This window comes from Lytechinus pictus, chromosome 17, assembly GCF_037042905.1.
Source record: "Lytechinus pictus isolate F3 Inbred chromosome 17, Lp3.0, whole genome shotgun sequence".
Lineage (NCBI taxonomy): Eukaryota > Metazoa > Echinodermata > Echinoidea > Temnopleuroida > Toxopneustidae > Lytechinus > Lytechinus pictus.
In genome coordinates, this window is record NC_087261.1 from 13,593,081 (window position 1) to 13,616,329 (window position 23,249).

General features: G+C 38.3%; 1 protein-coding gene across 27 annotated transcripts in view; it reads left to right on the forward strand.

Moving 5' to 3' along the window:
* Positions 1 to 2,415: 2,415 nt before the first annotated feature.
* Positions 2,416 to 23,249, forward strand: part of LOC129279908 (centrosome and spindle pole-associated protein 1-like) — an 84,504-nt gene continuing 63,670 nt past the window's right edge. For 26 of the 27 annotated variants that reach the window (XM_064112639.1, XM_064112636.1, XM_064112646.1 and 23 more), the window contains exons 1-11: positions 2,418 to 2,545; positions 10,924 to 11,053; positions 12,278 to 12,371; positions 13,188 to 13,279; positions 14,507 to 14,698; positions 16,758 to 17,017; positions 19,151 to 19,279; positions 20,741 to 20,806; positions 21,838 to 21,892; positions 22,399 to 22,445; positions 22,867 to 22,958. In XM_064112639.1, coding sequence (XP_063968709.1) covers positions 10,958 to 11,053; positions 12,278 to 12,371; positions 13,188 to 13,279; positions 14,507 to 14,698; positions 16,758 to 17,017; positions 19,151 to 19,279; positions 20,741 to 20,806; positions 21,838 to 21,892; positions 22,399 to 22,445; positions 22,867 to 22,958 — 1,123 coding nt within the window. In that variant the 5' untranslated portion in view covers positions 2,418 to 2,545; positions 10,924 to 10,957. Of the gene's footprint in view, positions 2,546 to 10,923; positions 11,054 to 12,277; positions 12,372 to 13,187; positions 13,280 to 14,506; positions 14,699 to 16,757; positions 17,018 to 19,150; positions 19,280 to 20,740; positions 20,807 to 21,837; positions 21,893 to 22,398; positions 22,446 to 22,866; positions 22,959 to 23,249 lie in introns of all 27 variants that reach the window. The other variant, XM_064112644.1, reaches the window with a different exon arrangement.

Below are 23,249 nucleotides of genomic sequence, written 5' to 3' on the forward strand. Positions count from 1 at the left end.
TGTGATACAAGCCCTCCCCCATCCGTACGCCAAAGGTTCACTTGTATTTACATGTTCTTCCACATGAAATCAAGTTGGAAGGAATTATGCATAGCTGGCATTAACTACCACTTTTTATAATTGACATTCGATAGCGAATATGCATACGGGTTCGATCACGGCCACGGCACTAAATGACTAATAAGCAAGTTTGCTCTTTTATCCTACATTCAAATAAATGGAAATGTTACACGCATTCTTTATAATTATGTGTGGACATTCTTCTTTGGCTTCTATTTCTTCCTCTTTTGCTCAATTTTCTCCTCTCAAGGCTCTCATTTTGCACTTCTTAAAAAATCATAAAGAGCGGTCGCCCCTATGCCCATATATATATATAGCTAAAACAACATGAAATTATAAACGTCGGTTGCATATATCTAGTCTAGTAAAAAATTTCCATACCTGGAAAAGTTGTCCAAGATTTCTTTTGTTGTTGATTCGTGTTCTAAATGGGAATTGAAGTTAATTCAGCTTGGTTGCCTTTTTGGCAACCTTGGCAACCTTGAGCATTTTTTTATTCGCCTAATTAGCATAATAATGGAATTAGCATATATACAATATGCTTCTACTATTAAACCATAAAGACTAAAACATAAATAATATAATTTTTCAAAGGGTTCCTGTGACGAGGAATCGATCCATGACACTATGTATAGTTACAATTTTTAAGCTATGATGAACCGTTCAGAATTACATCAGTCGAGTTTAAACTTTCATAAAATGGTTAGGTCTAAATAAACCGCATTTGGCCAAATGCATGTGGATGATGCTGCTATAACACCACCCCAATCAACAAAATTATGTGGAACAATACATTTCAAACACAATATATGTAAAAGAAATAGTATACATATTATAACACGACAACATGCAGGCGCGGTTTCAGGGGGGGGGGGGGACTGATGCCCCCCCCCAAAAAAAAAAAATCGACTGATGCCCCCCCCCCCAAAAAAAAAAATCGACCACAAAGAAAAAATATAGACCAAAATCCAATTGAAACCAGTTGGATTTCAAACTGATTTCAATTGGTTTTAACTGGAATATAACAATTTCCAATTGACAAATTGGAACCAGTTGGGCAACTGGAAATCCTTACTGGAACCAGTTGAGTAACTGGAAATGTCTTCCAATTGGAAATGACTTCTATCTGGAACCAGTTCGGTAACTGGAAATCCTAACTGGAACCAGTTGGGTAACTGGAAATTTCTTCCAACTGGAAATGACTTCCAACTGGAAAGTTGGGTAACTGGAAATTACTTCTAATTGGAACCAGTTGGGCCTGAAAATCCTACTAACTGGAACCAGTTAACTGGAAATCCTAACTGGATCCAGTTGGGTAACTGGTTTACATTTGAAAATTTTTCCAGTTACCCAACTGCAGTTGATTTGCATATTATCTGTCAATGCTTGTGTACAGATTAATGTTTTATGTGATTCACGTGATTTACTTATATGTCTTTCATTTCTTTTCATTCTCAAGGGCCACACTTTTTAAAGATAAATGTTTAGAATACCTAGCAGTGAAAACCATATGTTCATAAATATTATAGATTATAGTTACAATAGATTAAAAGATAATTAGTACACCACGTATAACTGTTACCAAGTTGCATCAAAATTTGTACAAATACATATATTCGAAGCTCCTGATAAATATATGTATGAGAGTCTACATTGGTACAATGCTTCTGTGTTGGCATGAGCAATAGTACAAATGCTAATCAATATTATTTCTAACTAATTAAATTCATTCCAACTGTAATTTCCAATTGGATCCAGTTGAAACCAATAAATTGGTTTCAACTGGAACCAGTTACCTCCAATTGGTTTCAACTGGAACCAATTGAAACCAGTTGCCTCCAATTGGATTCAACTGGTTCTAATAGGGAAAACTGGAACCAACTGAGATGCAGTTGCCTAATTGGTTTCAACTGGAACCCAATGAAACCAATTGGCCACTGGCTCCAGTTGCCCTATTGGTTTTAACTGGAACCAATTGGCAACTGGTTTCAATTGGAAGCAGTTGTTCAAATTTCCCTATTGAAACCAGTTTGCCAACTGGTTTCACTTGGTTTTGCTCTAATTGCTTTCAACTGGATTGTGGTCCGGGGGCCGGGGGAGGGGGCGGTATGCAGATAGTTAATCTAGTGTTTGTTAATGTAAAGTTTTCAATATTGTTATGATATATTTGACTTTTAATCCTTGTGTATTTGTGTATATATACTTATTGTTAAAGTTATTGGAAACCAAATTTCCTTTTTAGCGTACATACATGAACCAATAAAAAAAATTGATAATTGCACTTTCACCTCTTGCTCGAGCTTCGCTCGCTCGCTCAGTGTCTATTTATGCTATGATAATTTCCCATCATGCATTGCGGTTCCACACAAATATTTCCTGACGGCGCCGCAACATCTCAAATTTTCAATCTGCTACGGTTTTAGAAATGCACGATGCCAAATAATTTGGATGGTGATATCGTTAACCGAAGGTGTTTAAGACAGAGGTAAGGGAGATTTTATATAAAGAAAATAATTACGAATAAGTATTATATTATTTCAAGGAGATATTCCACCGCCAATCTAGTTGTTTACAGTTGCCAAGCGCTCATAATTTGCAACGAAGGTTTTAGCTTCAGTCCCATTGCTTTCGATTTGTGTGTCGTAATGTAAGACAGATCTCGGCTCACGAGTGCGTGCGAAAGCGCGAGCCTCGGCTCAGGCTCAGCCTTAGACAGCTGGCAGCCGTCTGTTTCGAGGAGTTTTTAAACATTTTTTTGTATTTTAAATTTCTCCTCATACACAGACGGCTCGCTATCGTGCAGCCACCATTAGGGGATTTACAATGCAAAATCCCCCCGTCGGGGCTCTTCAATTTTTGTCTTTAATGAATCAAACTTAGTTAACACAACCGAAATGCAAATTAATATTCCCTCTTGGCATTAATTGCCAAAAAACTAGGAAAATCAAGTTAAAAGGAACAAAAACCATGAAAACAGAGACTTACCTCGGCTGTCGCGCAACTTCACTGCCCTGTTTTATCCGAACTTAATACACATAAACATATGGCCATTGACTGATTGAGTCCCCTGTACAGATCGCGCTAGAACTTCGGTCTCTGTATTTGGTGAGTGAAGCCAATGGAGTTCAGATAACAACCAACATAACAGAGACCGAAGCTTTTGGTCTAGCTCAGCCTCACTCATGTCACTCTCTCAGCTCAGGCTGTTTGTGGCTTGCCTCTCGCCCAGGAATGGTCAGAGTAGCCAGTTGGCTTCTAGAGAGTAAAAATCATTTACTAACGTAAGGTTACTCTCATACGAAGCCAGGCCTTCTATCTCATAGACCCACACAGAGCCACTCCTAAGTACCAATGAGGTCCAAACATTGTCATGTATGGACCTCATAGTCATAGGCGACATTACCCAAATTATGGGTTGGACCCCGGGGGGGGGGGGGGGGGGGGGCACTCAGTATATAATGCATAATGGGTATGTGCCGCGGAGGGGACCCCCATTTTTACACTCAAATTTCCGTTCCAAGGCATAGCATTTTTGTCTTATTGAGAAAAAGAATAAAGAAAGCCGCTCCAAGGCATAGCATTTCCTTCTTATCGAGAAAAAAAGAAGAAAGAAATCCGCTCCAAAGCTTCGCATATTTTTCGTTCCGCCGTTCCGGTCGCATTGATCTGCTACAACTAGTACAAGGAGCTGCAATTTTGGTGAAAAGCGGCCGTAGAGCGCCTTTCGACCATCTCCTTAGCGCGAGCGCACCGGGCGGAGGCCGCGCTAGCTGCGTCATGCACGATTGCCCGTTCCATAGGGATGCATACGCACTCACAGAGATACGGAGATCCGTTCCGAGGACCCCCGTTTTCACAAAAATTTGTTGTTCCGAAGCCCGTTCCGAGGACCCTCCTTTTTACAATAAGCCCGCTCCAAGGCTCCCGTTTTTTGCCTCGCCCGCGGCACACCCCTACCACTTTTTTGGTCGAGTGCCCCCCCGGGGGTTGGACAATGCTATTCTGATTTCCAACCCAAGACTTTGGTAAATGTACGCATTAATACAAGTTGCAGTGTTAAGATATAACTTTTATTTGGTCGCATTTAATTGAGTAAGTTCTAAAAATAGTTGAAATTAAAATGGATTATTGTTAAACTTACATTTCAGGCCCTTTTTGTTGATTTTCGGTGAGCGTTCCACACACCTGCGACGAGTGATCAACTCCGAAGTGATACGCGTACTGGTCAGCTGATCGGTCAGGTGATCGGTTGGTTATTTTTTTGTCAGACGTTCATAATTTATGTTAAGCGTATCAATCTTCAGTATCTTGATTTCAAAGCATTAGTATTGCAGAGAAAAGTCATTATTGATTGGAATCAGTGGCGGGGAGGGGGGGGGGGGTTGGGGTGAGCATTTCTGCCCGTTCCCCCTTTTTAAGATTTATAGTAAACATTTTGGAATTAAATATGTTGTTAATACTAGTTATGTGCCCCCCCCCCTCATGAGAATCACGTACAGCATTATTTGTAATGGGGATATTTCGTTCATATTCTTTTCTCTTTTTGGCCTTTTTTTTTTATTGCCAAATTCAAAATTTTACTGGGAACAAATTAACAATATGACTTTCTATACATCACTTTTAGGGACAAACTTTTTTATGGGGGTGGGGGTTGGGGGCTTGCCAAATATAATCAATGGTGGAAAAAATGACCTTCTTTTTAGTGACAACTTTATAAAAAAATTGTCAAATTTTACGCGAGACAAAATGACCTTCGATCATTGCTATAGTTAAAACCTTTTTTTTTTTTTTTTTTTTTTTTTTTGGGGGGGGGGTTGCCAAATATCACGTGGACAAAATGACTTTCCATTTTCTTATTTTTTTTGGGGGGGGGCTTGCCGAATATTACGCGGACAAAATGACTTTCATTTTGAGTGACCCCCATTTTTTTTTAACTTGTCAAACTTTACGCGAGACAATATAATGACCGTTTTTTTTAGTAAGAACCTTTTTTGGGAGTTGTCAAATTTTACTTGAGAAAATTCACCCCGCCCCCCCCCTACTTAATTTGGAAAATCTTGGATGCGCCTCTATATAGTTTGAATCATAATGAAGATTAAGATCATGCGTATATATAGCTTACATCCACGGCAGAGGCGTAAACCGCCGGGGGCATGCAGGCTGGCCCTTGATCCCCGGTCCAGTGGATTTCACCAAAAAAAAAACGGGATAAGAGAAAAGGAATGAAGGAAGGAAAAGAAAGAAAGAAAGAAAGACAGAAAAAGAAAGGGAAGAGAAATAAAAGGCCATAAAAAAGCAAAAGGAAAGAAAAATGCATGCGAGAATAATTCCGAATGTTATGTCAAAATATATTGCAAAATTGATATTTGTAATAAAAGTGACAAAGGTTTTTCTCGCTCGCCTCTTCATCTGGTAGGCGCGTAGCTAGGGGCGGTGCCCCCCGAAAAGGTCCCTCCCCCCAAAAAAAAATAAGGAGGGAATAGAGAAAATAAAAAGCGAAATGAGAAAAGGGGGATGTATATAACTTAGTTTATAATTGTTTTTCCTTTTTTTTGGGGGAAGGGGTCAAAACATTAACGTTATGTTTTTCTATAAATAGGTCTAATTGCTAAATATCCAGAGTTATCGAGACCCACCTGCTGATATTGCACTGGGGGTACACGATGGAAGGGTTAGGCCCAGGGGCCCCCGAAAGTTCTACAACCAAGATAAAAAAGAAATGAAGGGAATTAATGAAAAGAAAAGGAAAAGTGTAAGTTAAGATATCTATCTCAAATTTAGATTTGCACGAAAAGTTTTTTTCTCGCTTGCTTCACTCGCTTGGAACATATAAAGCAACTTTATTCCCACGCGCCATGTATGCCTACATTGGCCCTCTTTCTTTCTTTTATTTTATTTTTTTTACTCATCACGCTACCGTACTGCCACACACGGGTTTGCCCTAATGATCGTGGACAATCATAAAAAATTTCATTTTCATACCATGTGACTGGGAAATTTTTGGCTCCACCCCCCCCCCCCCTCTCGATCCCTGTATCGATTTTGACTTGATAGGGGCCTATACCTGATGGAATTTGCTTCATTCAATATAAAATCATAACGGATAGAACGCCTTGAATACAGGCCAAACAGCCTAACGACATTGCCGTGTCACGTGACAACCAGTATTAAACGAGAATTTGCACAACCCTATGGCGACAAAATTTGCCGCAAAAGTTGAGCAAGTTCTGGACAAAAAGGCTCCAATACCCCAAGAAAAGACCAGGCGAGTACTATTTGTACATTTTTTCCATTTAGTAATATCTAGAGTCTAATTTAAGAATAGATTTCGTCATGGAGCTCCATGGTAAGATCTAGTAATTTAAGCCCAACATTTAATTCGCGTGCACTCACTTTTTTAACACAGGAATTAATAGCCTTGGTGCCTAGAGTGCACAGAGCCAGCCAAAACCTGAAACTTTCACCCCCGAGATTTCTACTTTCCTTCTAAAAGATCTAGCTCTAAATCATGTACATGGGATAAAACTTAATTTCCGACATTTCTACGCTCTCGTTGTTATTTTTAAAACAAGAATTCATCAAAAAAATGAAAAAATATTGTGAAAAGACGGAAGAGACTTGCCCAATGTTTACGCCGCCATCTTGTTTCTTATTGTACTTCCCCAACGTTACGCGACGCTCGCGTCCGTAACTCTATGTAGGAATGCTGCTCGCATATGACGTCACAAATCAAATAATTGAAATTCTAATAACTTTTTAATTATTTGATGAATTTTTCTCAAACCTTCGGCTTTGGCAATATTTTTTATTATTTTTTCTGCTATTTTTACAATAAACTTTTTGTCAGGGTGAACTTCCCCTTTAATAGGGACACCAATGGGTGCATCGCTGCCGCCGTGCACGGTAAATTCATGGCACGATGCATGCAACTTTCTCTATGACTGAGCTGATCCTTCCACAGAATTTGGAGATTCCTGGAGTCCAGATAAACCACTTCCATGCACTTGCACGAATTGATATTGCTTCATGTACTGTATTATAATTTCATATAATGATTCCATTTCACTTACTGATCCATATGAAGTCCATTTGGAGACTTGTTTGAGCACTCTATTCCCCTCTTTTCCTCATCTTTTCTTGCTCGTGACGTCACGCGGCTTGTCGAACGACAACATAAATTTTTGGCCTAAAGAGGGCGCGCGATTTATATTCATATCAAAGACATGACAAGGGAAAGACTAGGCACCTGAACTATTTTACACGCAAATCGACGCAAAGCATAACGTGAAGTCCGTGAAGTGTCCAATCTTTTCAACGTACAGACTTCGGTAGACCGTATTATTGATGTTCGTTAAAGCTTGTACTGCTGGTTTCGTTCCAGGTACGTAGATTTTTTCTATTTTATTAGTCATCGTTTTAAATTATTTGCAAAAAAGTGTTATCATCACCAATAATAATCTTGAATTATGTTTATGAAGGTATTCCATTTATTGGTGCTCATAATTAGTTAAGTAATCAAAAAAATTGCGCATTCAAAGAATTTAGACACAGTTATAAAATTACAGAGGAGCTGAATCAAAATTTATTAGCGCCACCAACGGGCTTCCTTGTATTTCCGTAAAAGAGACATGCGAAGTCACTTTCCAGGCCGAGGTGAGCGAATTTGCTCTTTTTTGTACGATTTTGATTTTGAATTTCAATATAAAAATTATGATTGTATTGCTATATACCGGAAAGAGCCTGATGAGTAGCTGGAAGGAGTTTCGGCAAATATTACTTCTGCAATGAAGCGATGTTTGCCGACTACTTAGAAATCCAGGGTCAAACGCAGTACGGTGTACGAGGTTAGTATACATACTAACCTCGTACTCGTGTGACTGTAATAGGGACAGTGATTTTCCGTTTAAAAAAATTGCCTTTTCCGTTTAAAAAAATCTTAAATTCCGTTTCAGCATGTCAGAAAATGGAAATTCTGTGGAATATTTTCCCAAACTCTTAGAATATTTCTGGCATTTTCTGAGCCATCCAATATAATATAAATATTTATGCTGTTTGTCCTGCGACTGATCGCATTCGATGTTTTGAAATCGGCCGTGAATAACACATGTGAGGAATTAGATACTGGCCCAAAATCACAAATTTTGAGGATAACCGGAGGATGGACACGGAGTGAAATACGGGTGTAGAGTAAGAAATTAAGCTATTTTTCTTTTTCGTTATATTTTTTTCTTTAATTTTTACAATAAATAACTTTTTGATCCCACCTATGTCACTGGGAATATCAGATTGAGTTCATGGTCCCGAAGTTCGGGTAGGTGGAGTGTAGTGTAGCGGTAGTGAAGTGGAGTGGAGCCTGCACGAACTTCGCTCGAGGTAGTTTCCCCATAGATTTTGTGTACACAGAAAATTGACAATTCTGTTTACCCATTCAGTAGCAATATCACATCACTCGCGCTGGTCAAAATTTGTATCTGCCACTGTACCAACAACGCAGTAGAATCCGCTCTAATCGGATCTATGTGGGTACACAAAATATTTTGACAAACACATTTAACATGAATACATCCTCACCTTTCACATTATTAGCATTATTTTACGGTTGAATGAAATTTTATCAATAATTTTGGGGGTTTTTGGACATCGTTTTGAGCAGTCAACGACTTTAGCCTATCCGCCATTTTGGATATATGTTGTTGTTGTTGAATATAATGGCGCTCTTCAATCTCTCCAGATTATACGCGCCAGTCACTTTCGTAAGTAGGACGTCGTCGGCAAAGGCGGTCCATACGACGTTAAACCTACAAGATTAAACATCTTCGAGGAATAACACTTCAATACAAATAGAGAAATTAAATATCGCGCGTGCTAAATGATTGTTTGTGAAAAAGGGCACACCAGCTATTGTAACCAATCGGCTACTAGTTATATATTTATAGAATTTCTTAAAATATTCGTCAAATAACAATTCAAATGTGAAATCACATACAATTCCACGTCCTTCTTATTCTTTTGTCTTGTCTTTTCTTAGTTTCTCATTAATAAAAATTATAAATCCTTCTTTTATGTCTTGTGTTTGAAAAAAAAAGAAAAAAAAAAGGGACACACACCTAACTGTAAAAACCCTTTTCACCGTCTACTTTAAAAATTCACTGTCTACTTTTGTTTTGATAAGGATTTTTGTTGTCATCCACACACAAAACAAATGGGCTTCTGACCTCAGTGAGAAAAAATTTTGGGTGGAAAAAAATATGCTTTTGTTGGTGTTGTTTCTTTTGTACTTTTGCAAAGCAAGTCTCGAATCGCATACATTCGTAATTCCGAAGGTTCGTTAATCCGAAAACGAAATAAGGTTCGTAATTCCGAAGGTCGTTAGTCCGAAAACGAAATGAGGTTCGTAATTCCGAAGGTTCATTAATCCGAAAACAAAATGAGGTTCGTAATTCCGAAGGTTCGTTAGTCCGAAAACGAAATGATTAACAAACCTTATTTCGTTTTCGGACTAACGAACCTTCGGAACAACGAACCTTATTTTGTTTTCGGATTAACGAACCTTCGGAACAACGAACCTTATTTCGTTTTCGGATTGATGAACCTTCGGAACATCGAACCTTATTTCGTTTTCGGATTATCGAACCTTCGGAGTTACGAACCTTCGGAATAACGCCACAAATGTTCGGATTAACGAACCCTTTTTCGTTTTCGGATTAACGAACATCGAGGTATGGGCAATTTACATGTTTCGGAATAAAGAACCTTCGGAATTACGAAGTGTAACCGTCTCTAATATGGGAGATCGTCTCCCAAATTGGAGAGAGTCTCCCATATTGGCCGTGCGCCTCTACTGACTTTTTGACCGAATTATTTTTGTGACCCTGCAATCATGACGTGATTTGTGCGATGGACCAATGAATCAGTGGTCTATGAATCGCTGCCGTGAGCTGTGCGGAGATTGGCTGTTTGTGTCTCACAGTCAATGGGCAACATAAAACACAGATGGAAATTAATGCAATTTAGTCCTTTTTTCAAGGAGTTGTTTGAAACACTTTTTATTGGAAATTAGTGGTGGGTGGAAATAGCGTTTTTCATGATGAGTGGTGGTCAGAAATCTTCTGTGCTGGTTGGGCCGACATCTGCTGAGCTGACCATCGTAGCTATATCGCTTGTCCATTCACTGCCTTTTATTTTGTCAGTGCTGTGCGCTGGAGACTGACAATCTTTCCACTTTCACTCATTGACTAAGCTAAGTTACACAACATGTTTTATACACCATAGAGATATCTCTATGGTGCATACACATCGACTCAAATGAGAAGAGAGGTTATGATAAGGCCATATTATAAATTTGTATGTATTATTGTTATGGGCAATTTCATAAAATATGTACATCTGTCCCCCTATATGTGGGACCTTCATGAAATTTTCTGACTCTGATTTCTTGTTCTTTGACTGTCTGTAAATGGACCATGGCTTGGTCTTCACTTGAAGTGAAGTAAAACTTGAGAAAAATGGGGGTCGGACGTACATGTACTTTTTAAAAAAAGGTTGATCATTTTTAATATGGAATTGCCCTTGTGCAAATGTTGAATCATAATGTAATTTAAAAAAATGATAGAAATACGCCAAGCAAGATTTGACGAGAGCTTATTTTCTGTAAATTCTGTTCCAAATTCTCATTTGCAAGAGAAAAAACTTTTGTGTATATACATGTACGTGATAAAGCTGGGATTCCCCACTCATATATTTCAAACGAAAAGCAGTCTCAATCAACAGCATGGACAATCTCGCCATTTTCAATCTTTTTTTTTTTGCCAAGTACTGTAACTCTCATGTGTCTCTCGGTCTTTTTCATTTGATTTTTGATAGATGTGCATACTGTACAATTTAAAGTTGGATCAGAATGTCTGCAGAAGATGATCTGGATAACTTTATACAGGAACAGAAAAGGAAGATTGCGAGAGAAAGAGAAGATCTACAACATTTAAATGGAAAACAGGTAAGTGAGCTACATGTATTAAAAAAATGACAAGAACTATCATGTGCAGCTTGTTAGAACTCAAGGGAAATGTTTGTACTTTGATTAGAAATTCAGTGCTTGCCCCCCCCCCCCAAAAAAAAATGATAATTTGCATTTTGCTCATCTATTTTTATTAGGCCTCCATTCCACAGAGGGGAGACCTTTGAAGAGCCTTTGAAAGACCAAAAATTGGCAAGGTCTTACAGCAGTCTCCAAGATAACTGAAATCTATGTGGAATGGCTCAGAAAGACCCCTCAAAGAACTCTGAAAAGACTGATGGATATTTCTTGTCTTGTACTGGTCTTAGACTAGTCCTATATACATGTAGATCTTTCAATGGTCTTTCAGAGATCTTTTATGCAACAAGTGATCTTTCAGAATTCTTTCCATGGACTTTGCCTGGTCTTTCAATGATCTTTCAATGATCTCTCATGAGTCTTACAGTGATTTCTGCAAAAATCTTGAAAGACTGCCGAAAGATCATGGAAAGACTAATAAGAACTTTGAAATTTCATTGAAAGACCATCAAATGAGCATTTTCCTGGAAGACCCCTGTAAGTCTGTTTCGAACCGTTGAAAAGTTTTGGAGATCATTGAGACCATGAAGACCACTGAAAGATCCATCAAGAATCGTGAAAGACCTCAGAGATCTTTGAAAGTTTGTTGAAATCCTTTTGAAAGATCAAGCAAGTTTCATTGTCTTTCAGCAGTCTTTCAGAGGTCTTGCTCTCTGTAGAATGGGGTTTTAAACCCCCATTCTTCAGAACCTAAACTGTATTGTTTAAAGGTAAAAGAACAAAATTGCAGCAAACAATAATTCATTTCATGAGAAAGCTGTTAAAATCAAGGTTAATTACCACAATATTATCATGGATCTAGATCTGGTGTACATTGAAATCAACTCATCTTTGTGAAATCAGAAAATCTTAGCTGAAAACCGATAATTCTGATCATATCTAACACAAAAAGGCATATTTGGGACAGTGTATTAATATTGCTTAGCAAAATTCCCCAATACTTTATGGAAATTCTGTGCTTATTTTGCTAATTTCCCAGCAATTACACATTTTTTCCAGAGCCAATTGACACATATTTTTCATTTCTACATACATGTACAAACACTTGGGTGGTAATTTTATTGGATTCTGTTCAAACTCATTTTGAGGTCGTTGCCACAACTGGTATTTATCTTTAATTTGCAGATACAAGCAAACGGATATCAGAATGGAGGTATAAATCGAGAGAAGAAGCCATCTCCAAACTCTCCTACCAACCAACGGAGGGGAGATAAATCAGGTTTGTCCATACGCTGTCTTCATTTTGTAACCCAGTGATCCAAACTATGTTTTGAAAACTATGAAGTAGACCCTATGTCTTGAACATGCATTCATTCAGAGATCACCTTTTGTGTTAAACTACTTTGAATTCAACAAAAGAAAACTGGTGCTGGGATTTTAAGCACAAATCTTTCAGTTAAATATAGACATGAACTTACACAGGAGTGATATATGCATCAGAGTTGCACTATTGTATCCCTTTGAGTCATAAAGAAGTCCTATTACAATGCCAAAGAAACAATATTAGACTGACTTAACTGTCACATTTTAGTATATATCAACTGTTCCCCACATGTCTAGAAATGACATAAAATATTCAGGTACCATTCAGTAAAATGTTAATGCTAATTGAATTTTAATTTGAATGAAGTCACTTGTGTACATGGAGCAATATTTGTAGGACAGAGACTGCTCTTGATTATTTCATGTTTTGATTTGAATGATTTTTGCAGCATTTCGTGAAGAGGTTTATCAGTGATATTAGACGATACTACAAATCCTTGCATCTTACTGGCTGAGACCAAAGCAGTCAGTCAGTGAAAAGTACTGAGAAAACCTTTCATGGAATGTTCCTTGAACTGTAACTCAAAGCCTCAATTTGTTGTTGTTGTTGTTTTAGCTTATACGGTGCGTATCATTCAGTAGTGAATATTTGCGCCAAATATTTATGCTTCCTTGTTGTAGTCTTCAAATTGTTTTACTCATATAATTTTGTTTGCTTGAATTAAAGATGTCAGTGTTTCTATTTTTTTTTAAATTGTAATTGTGTATTTAGGAGAAGTTGGTCTTCCTGTAGGCAACTACATTACAACTAAAGAGAAGTTACAGAAGGAGAGACAGGAAGAATACCAGAAATTCATCCAAGAGGTAAGCAAACCAGATATGTTGTATTTGGCCGATCCCAATCATTGTTGCTTTTATGACTACATACATGTACAGGAATGAATGAAGGGATAATGAAATTGCTGCACCCCTCAACCACTTCTGATGAAAAGAAAAAAAGGAGGAATTGTTTTTAAACAGAAACATTTGATCTTTGGGAAACTTAACTTGTATTGAATGGTAGTTAAACTTCACATCTTTTTTATAAAGTACATCAGTTAATCTGATGAATGAATAATTTTTAGCTTGTTTGTGCAATTGGGGGTTTTGGGGTGGCAAGACACATTTCTCCACATGCATACCTAATCATGTACTTACTTACTGCCCATTATGCCTCCAGGCATGTATGGCAGCAACAAAGGATCTCCACTCCTGGTGGTTCTAGACCTTCTTCTAGACACTCCCCCATGTCATGTTCATTGACTTCATCTCCTCGTATGTAATCATGTGTTGTATCTATAATGTGTCTGGCAGTGCTAAACCCATTTCCTACATTGTTTGTTGTGCAACTCTGTACTTTATCTTGGTAAATTGCCAATTCGTCTACTGCCAACTCGTCCACTCACCACATGGTCTAACTTCATTTTGTCTAATGCCATTCCATCCATGAACATTTTGTCCAACAACTGCTTAGTCCAATAATCATTTGGTGAAATCATCACTTCGTCTAATTAACAGTTAGTCTATGATCATTTCGTCTTATAACCTGGGTCCCGTAACACAAAGGTTAGCGATTAATCGTACGCTTGATTTTCACGATTGATTGTACAGTGTAGTCAATGGGATCAATCATAGAAAAATGTTCTATGGTCAGGTGGTCTAATACCCATTTCATATAAAGTAACACTTAGTCCAATTTGACCAAATGTATATGGACTAAATGGCTATTGGACCAACTGGTTATTGAATGAAATGGCGAGTAGACGAAATGGCAATTAATGTAGACCATATGGATAGTGGACAAACTCTTGGTAGGAAACAACCGTCATTGTGGTTGGTTTAGCAAGTGTGCGCCCAACAGGCTGCTTGAAATGCTATGAATCCCGTGACCGGGTAATAATAATTGTGAAGCGCTTTGAGCAGTCGTAGATTGATAAAGCGCTATATAAATGCCAATTATTAGACCAAATGATAGTTGATGAGTTGGTAATTGGACGAATTGGCATTAGACCAGTTGGAAATAAACCCTTTATCTTGAACCATTCCCCACAGAAAACTAACCGGTCATCATCCAAGAGAACAACTGTGGAAGGTGATGGTATGTCGCTGCCAATAGGAGAGAGGCTTTCTGCTCAGGACAGAGCGCGTGTGCAACGGAACAAAGAATACAATGAGTTCCTGAAGCAGAAGGGCGGTCCTAACAGAAGGAAGGGTCAGGACCAAGAGCCAGCACTTTCTAATGGGGTGAGTGTTGCTACACTGACATAGTGTGTTGTGTCAAATGGGATATTGGTGTTAGGTGTTAGTGTTGGTGCTGGCATTGGTGTTTCTGTTAGCGATGGTGTTGGTGTTAGTGTTTGTGCTGGTATTGGTGTTTCTATTAGTGATGGTGTTGGTGGCGGTGTTTGAGATTCTGGATTGGATTTATTAAAAAGACATGATTACAGCTTGAAAGCCAAATAAGTAAAGAATAACTGCATGAAATAAACGAATAGAAAAATTACAAAAAATATCCAGAAATTACAAAACCAATTACGATATATTTCAAGTATGATGGCAGTATGATTCTAATGTAATATATGTTTCGGAGAAATCTTTCACTACTAAATTTTATGAGAGATTGAATAGGCTTGAACGATGCTTCAATATGAAATTGCCGTGACTTTATATGTAACTTTATGAAGAAAATTAGATAAAGAGGTAAGCTGTTGTAAAGCAGCTCTAATTACTAGTGTTGGTGATGGTGATTTTGTGTGTGTTAGTGTCGATGATTGTATTGGTCCTTGTAATGGTATTGGTACAGTACCAGTATTTGTATTGGTACCAGTATTTGTATTGGTTATGGTGTTTATGTCAGTGTTTGGGTTAGGGATAGTGTCAAAAGGAGATGGTTTCAAGAGAGCTTTACAAAGGATTTCATTTAGTGCTGCTCTTTTCTTTTCTCCACAAAGCAAAACATGCCCAAAGGCTTCACCGTAACTGATTTTTTGTCTCACCTGCATAGCAGAGTGAGACTATAGGCGCCGCTTTTCTGACGGCGACGGCGACGGCGGCGGCGGCGGCGTCAACACCAAATCTTAACCTGAGGTTAAGTTTTTGAAATGACAGCATAACTTAGAAAGTATATGGACCTAGTTCATGAAACTTGGCCATAAGGTTAATCAAGTATTACTGAACATCCTGCCTGAGTTTCATGTCACATGACCAAGGTCAAAGGTCATTTAGGGTCAATGAACTTAGACCATGTTGGGGGAATCAACATCAAAATCTTAACCTAAGGTTAAGTTTTTGAAATGTCATCATAACTTAGAAAATATATGGACCTAGTTCATGAAACTTATACATAAGGTTAATCAAGTATCACTGAACATCCTGCATGAGTTTCACATCACATGACCAAGGTCAAAGGTCATTTAGGGTCAATGAACTTTGGCCGAATTGGGGGTATCTGTTGAATTACCATCATAACTTTGAAAGTTTATGGATCTGATTCATGAAACTTGGACATAATAGTAATCAAGTATTACTGAACATCCTGTGCAAGTTTCAGGTCACATGATCAAGGTCGAAGGTCATTTAGGGTCAATGAACTTTGGCCAAATTGGGGTATTTGTTGAATTACAGCCATAAATTTGAAAGTGTGTTGGTCTAGTTCATAAAACTTGGACATAATAGTAATCAAGTATCACTGAACATCCTGTGCGAGTTTCAGGTCACATGATCAAGGTCAAAGGTCATGTAAGGTCAAAGAACTTTGGCCACGTTGGGGGTATTTGTTGAATTGCCATCATATCTCTATAAGTGTATTGGTCTAGTTCATAAAACGTGGAAATAAGAGTAACCAAGTATCACTGAACATCTTATAGTAGTTATAGTAGTTTTCAAAATCAGCACTGCTGCTATATTGAATCGCGTGATGCAGGTGAGACGGCCAGAGGCATTCCACTTGTTTTTTTTTTCATTCAGGGTAGAAAATAATTCTTATGGGGGGGGGGGGTTCACATTGGAGTGATTGCTAAATTTTGGCGGCTACTTATTTCATTTGAAGGGTTTTTTTGTGGGGGGGGGGGGGGGACAATTGATAATTTTGGTGAAATGCAAATGTCATTATGCCGGATGTAGAATTTTATTTTCTATAAAATACTTTTGAATATTGTTTGTGGCAGATCTTGTGCGACTATAGAAAAAATTGGTTGCCCCAAAGCATTCCAATCTGCAGAATTTTGGGGATGGGGACGATTTGGAATATGATGGAGACGGAATTGCCAGATGTCGTCATTTATTTTCTTACGGTTCATTGCAGGTTGGCCAGCATCAGGCACCCTCGGGTCCTCCCAATGGCTACAGACCTCAGCAAGCTCCCAATGGCTACGGCCAGCATCAGCAGGCCAACGACTCCTACAATGCACAGAGAATACAGAGAGAGGCTTCGTCCCAAACCCCCGTACCCAGGGGCTATGATGATTTACCCCCAAGGCCTCCAAGGAAAGGATGGGGCACTCCACAGCCGATTGATTACGACGATTTGCTGAGGAGAAAAAGAGAGGAGGAAACGAGATACAGGTTAGCACCAGCCTAGCCTCTTGTCGAGGCCCTGCTTCCAGAGCAAAGCGAGGGATATAGCAAAGCAGAGCGCAGCGAGCCAGGGCCTCTTGACATCTGAGCCGAATTTCATTGACTTTCTTTTGTTTTTTATTGTTTTTACCAATATTCTGACCAAAAACTGGTCGGTGAAAATCATCCAATGAGAGCACGGGCTGCTATGACGTCATATTGAATATTCATGAGCTCATATTGAATGGCGACCCGTGGATTCTTGGCGAAGAGTGACGACGAAATATCAAAGAGCATTGAATATGCCTCTAAAATGCTGAATATTAATAATAATAATAATAATAATACAGGTATATTTACCCAGGGAAGCCGCTTCAGTTCCGAAAACTGTTCTCCCAGCGGGCCCTGCTATTATTATTACCCCGGCTTTAGCTGGGCTACCTAGGCGCTCAAAGCATTGAAGGAATTTCTTCCTACCGGGTACCCATTCATCTCACCTGGGTTGAGTGCAGCACAGTGTGGATAAATTTCTTGCTGAAGGAAATTACGCCATGGCTGGGATTCGAACCCACGACCCTCTGTTTCAAAGTCCGAAGACTAATCCACTGGGCCACAACGCTCCACATTGACCGGTTTAAGGATTTGCAAGTCGATGAAATTAAATCTGCACTGAAAGGAAGATATATTTTTGTACATGTAAATCTATCCACAGGATATGGAAAATGTGTCATCTTTCATGCGTTTCCAATTTGCGTCGATTATCGATCTCTGCGGTGCAGTGCAGGAATGCTCGAGTCGAGTTGTTCAGTTGGTGCTCCTCCTGGCTTGAGTCTGACCAGGCCGATCTGCCAGGAAGTTTTGGGGTGGTGATGGGTCTCTTATGGCTAGTAGTAGTAGTAGTAGTAGTCGTAGTACCACTACTTGTAGCATTTTGCTGGTTATATCCCATTTAGTGTCCCGCAATTAAATGAATCCTGCAGAATAGTGGACTAGTATTCTGAACCCCGGACGAAACAGCTTTGACATTTCATCGGTTTACTACATGTAGGTGACCAGTAATATTCATGACTCATGTATATTTCATTAGGGAGACGTTTCTCATGAATATATAATTCAGCTCAGATGTCAAGAGGCCCTGGCTCGCTGCGCTTGCCAGGCCTAATTCGCGAAAGACTAAAAATGCCCCGAGATGCTTCTGATTGATTAATAGCCTTACTATACTATTATGATAATGACCATGATAGATATTACCAGTACATTGTTCTATACTTGTAGTGACATCTGTCTGTAAATATTCTATTCTGAGTGCGGAGGCACACTTTTATTATTAACCTGGGTTTAGCTCGAGCTGCAGTTTCCAGTGCTCAGTAGATTCATGGAATTGATAATTACCAGTAGTGCTGGTCGATATTTGGTTTAAATGTTAGTTAATTATTACCAGCAAAATATCGCAAATAACATGATATATCCCAGAGTCAGAAAACTCATACATTCATTATTAGCTGCAATTCTGTGACAGCAGGTAAGGGGAAATGAAAGTAACGCATTCATCGTTGCTTGTCCATGGATAGCAGGCATTTGCTTACCAATTTACAAAGTTCCGAGTCGATTTAAGTCAATTCATAGCCAGCATTGTGGCCAATACATGGTGATTAACTTTTCAGAATGATCAAAATTTTCGTCACATTGTGTTACTGCGATATATCAACATAAAACATCATAAAATTATTATTGAATATTCAATATTTTTTCAATAGTGCATGATTTCAATAATATTAAAATATCACCTTGTATATCTTGGAGTGTATTTATTCCTCTTTTCCTTATGAATACAGTCATGTTTATACTCAAGTGAATAATCATATGTACAGTGTAATTATCACAGTCAAACCTGCTTTTGCGAACACCTGTATAGAAGGACAATATGTCTGTATTGGACTACACGTTTGGTTTCCATTGAATAGTTTTCCCTATTAAAACATGTATGAAGGAACCTGGCCATGAAAACCACCTGCTCAAACATGTAAGGACCGCTTTTATAGTCTCCATTCAAAACCCTTGGTCTTTGTATACGGGTTTCTCGGTATTATATGTACTATAATTTTCTTTTATGTACGATATGTTGGTTACTTCCCTTCTTAGGCGATACGATGATGTTGATTTCTACCGGCCTCGACTCAAGCCAGCTCACAGTGATCCCTATCTGAATCGATATGATGACGATGGGAGACGGTCTACCCGCCCGGAGTACTATGATGACTATGATAGAAGGTACATTATTGAGATCAGGGCCCGTCTTACAAAGAGTTACGATTGATCCAATCAATCACAACTATGGACGGCCAGCAACGTCAACATCTAAAATGCATGTTTGTTAAAATGTTTTCTAGATATGATGTACATTATTACATTCTTCGTTCTCTAGAAGATTCAGTGTCATTCTCTTTGTTTACTAAGGAGATTGTGCAAATTTCCTGTGGAAAAAAATTATGGTGTGGATGGATTTCCATACAGTTAAGATTGATTGGAGCAATCGTTATGCATACAAAGAGTTACGATTGATCCAATAAACCTCAACTATATGGAAATCCATCATCTTCATACATTTTTTCCACAGGAAATTTGCACAATGTCCATTGTGAGTGAACAAAGAGGAGCACATTGAATTTTTAAGAAAACGATGCATGTATGATAATACATGTTATCTAGAAAATATTTTGAAGAAACATGGATTTTGAATATTGATGTTGCTGGCTTTTAATAGTTGTGCTTGATTTGATCAATCACAACTCTTTGTAAGACAGGGCCCTGTTATTGGACACTAATTAAACAAAAATGATAGTTACATTTATAAAGTGCTTTAATAATACTATGTGTTTTTAATCACTTTATGTTGTAATTGATATTACCCTGGTCTTTGGATCCTTGCATGCCCGTACACTATTCAGGCATTTCTCCACTTCCTGGGGAGCATTCCATTATGAGTTCCACGCTTCAATTGCTAGGCATACTGCATACTTAGGCTTTCACATCCAGGTACACATTTAACAACTGGGTGCAACTGGGTGCAACTGGGTGCTAAGAGATGCAGTGTGAAAACGAAACAGGGCTAAGGAAAGTGGGGCTAAGCATAAGCCAATCACGGAAGTCGAATTGCACGTTAATCACGCTCTGTATGGTAAAATCATCAATATTCATGAGCTGAGGGATAGTCCGGGGTTAAGGCATTATCCCCGGCTGAGCAGATAGTATGGGGTTAAGAAAGACAGTGTGAATCGAAAAAAAGATAGTATGGGGTTAAGGATAGTCCGGGGTTAAGGATAGTATGGGGTTAAGGAAATGCAGTGTGAAAAGCATAATAGTGTGGATTACTGCCTTGCCAAAGGACACTAGACCGTAGTGGGATTTGAACACACGACCCTCTGATTACAAGGCAAGGGTCTTTGTAACCACTACACCATGGCACTTCCAAAGGGTATGTCATATTAGACTCTTTGAAGAGGACCAACTGCTTGTAGACATGTGCCGGCTGCACAGGAACGTTGTTTGCCCAACGGAGCGCTGACAATAAGCACAGTCACATCTTTCAGATTTTGAAGTCAAAACGTTTATTTTAATGTGTGAGTAATGCATTGCTGTAACATCAGGCATCGCTGCCATATTACCGGTTGTAACAGCGGTCAGTACAGGTAAATAGAGTATACACAACATTTTATTTTTGTTTCCTTTCAGGAGAGTCCGTTTCAGCGATGAGGTACCTCCTGCTGCTGCCAGGGAAGGACCGCCTTATTCTGACAGGTGTGTTAGAAAATGAAGATGATGATGATGATGATGGTGGTGGTGGTGGTGGTGGTGGTGGTGGTGGTGGCGGTGGCGATGGTGGTTATGATGATGATGATGATGTTGGTGATGATAATGGCAATGATGATGATGATGATGCTAGTGATGATAGTGATGACTTTGGTGGTGGTGGTTGTGATGATGATGATGATGCTGATAATGTTGATGTTGGTGATGATGATGATCGTGGTGGTGCTGATGGTGTTGGTGGTGATGGTGGTGGTGGTGGTGATGATAATGGCAATGATGATGATGATGATGATGGTGGTGTTGGTGGTGGTAATGATCATGTTGATGATGACGATATTGATGTATTAGAAAATGATGAAGATGATAAGGTTAATGATGACAATGATGATGATGATTATGGTGTTAATAATGATTATGGTGATGATGATGATGCTAGTGGTGATAGGACGACTGTTGGTGGTGATGGTAATTATGGTGCTGATAATTATGATGGTGATGAAGATGGTAATGATTATCGTGGTAATGATGAAAATGATGGTTGTGGTGGTGATGGTAGTGGTGATGATGATGTTGATAGTGAGTATGATGATAGTGATGATGGTGATGATGATGATGATGATAGTGATGATGATGTTGATGATGATGATGGTGATGATGATGATGGTAATGATGATGATGATTATGATTATGATTACGTTGATTGTGATGATAACAATGACTGTAATTATGATCTTGATGATGATGTTGAAGACGATGATGGGTATGATGATCTAATGATCTTGGTAATAATAATGATGTTGAATGTGAGTAAGTGAAGTGATGGTGGTGATGATTATGGCAGTGGTAGTGTTGATGTTGGTGAGGAGGAGGATGGGGATAATGTTGATGGTTATGATGAAAAATATGAAGTAGACTGTTAATGACAAGTAAGGATATGTACGGATGACCTCAATGATAAACAATCAGTCTTTAATCATCTACCCTTTATGTAAATATATTATTAAAAATATTTCTCACAGGTCAGCAAGGCCACGACAAAGAGAAAGTCTTGAAGAGCCAATTCTATATGACTGGGTAAGTAAACCTTAATCATTCAATGCTCGATGCATCACCTTTAATTTTCAGTTATAACAAAATACTATATTATGCACTAGTATTACAATATAGGAATTATTGGATTATTATGTAGGAATCAGCGTACGGTCGGGCGGTTGGTCCGTTGCAAATCTTGCGCATCAAAACTACTTCTCAATTTTTAACCAATTTTCATGAAATTCATGGTTTTTTTAATATTCCTGTATTGCAGATACAAATACAAATTCTTGTATTACAAAGCAGTGTACAGGTGTGCCTGTTAGGTTTTTATACATGTATACATGTATGTATGAAGTAGATATGATACATATAATTTATAATGGGACCAATTTGTAACATCGCTCTACCACTGATATGACCCAGGGTGGAGTAAGAGGGTACCTTGATAAGTTAGCATTCACAGGTTGGAGAACAGCATAATATGCAATTAAATTTTACAGAATTTTAAAAATATTTTTTGTTCATGTGTTGTTTGAATTATTTAGAGTCAAAGCAAAGGGGGCAGGAGTCGAACATTTACAGATGGAGAAAGGTAAGTCAGATCGATATATGAATTACAGAGAATGGGAGAGAGAGAGAATGAGCACTTGAGAGAGTTGTATCAAAATCTGATGAAGAATAAAGTTAGGTCTTTACATAAAATGTATTATTTTGGTAAAACAGTATTTGTAAGAGAGTGATGACATGAATGTGCACTATACAAGCTGATGATGTCATCTCCCCACCTTTTGTCAAATTGTGTTTAATTAACCATGAATGAAATTTGAATTTTCTACTGAAGGAATGTGAAAATTGGTTGGACTCCTCATTTATCATTAAAACAAAATTTAATTGGAAGTCATGCTTGTATTCATTTAATTCGTTTCAGCCTGAAATACTTTACTGTTTTGCTGTTTTTGTTCTTATGAAAAAAAGTAAAAAAAATAATAATGTTACGATTTTTCTGTTAACAGGCCTAAACCGGCAATAAAACAACAGGAGGATCCAGAAAGACAACCACGTGCCAAATCTGCATCACTAGCAGAGGACACTGGACTACCCCTCGGTAAATAAATGTTGTTTTATTGTAATTATTACGGTAGCTGCACATGGTAGCTAGCATTCATTTTAATGCAGAAATCAGGCGCATCATAATGTTTGTTTTCTATTTTTTTTTATTTAGATACACTTGAACCTTTGTATTTATTTCAATAATATGCTCAGCTAAAACACAGATGTTTGGAGTATTTCAAAGTTATTTATTTTTGAATTCTAAGTTGTCACATGAACTTGTGATCGATGAATATTTAAGCAAGAGAATTAAGAAGTCCTGCATGATAATTTTATTTTCATGGGC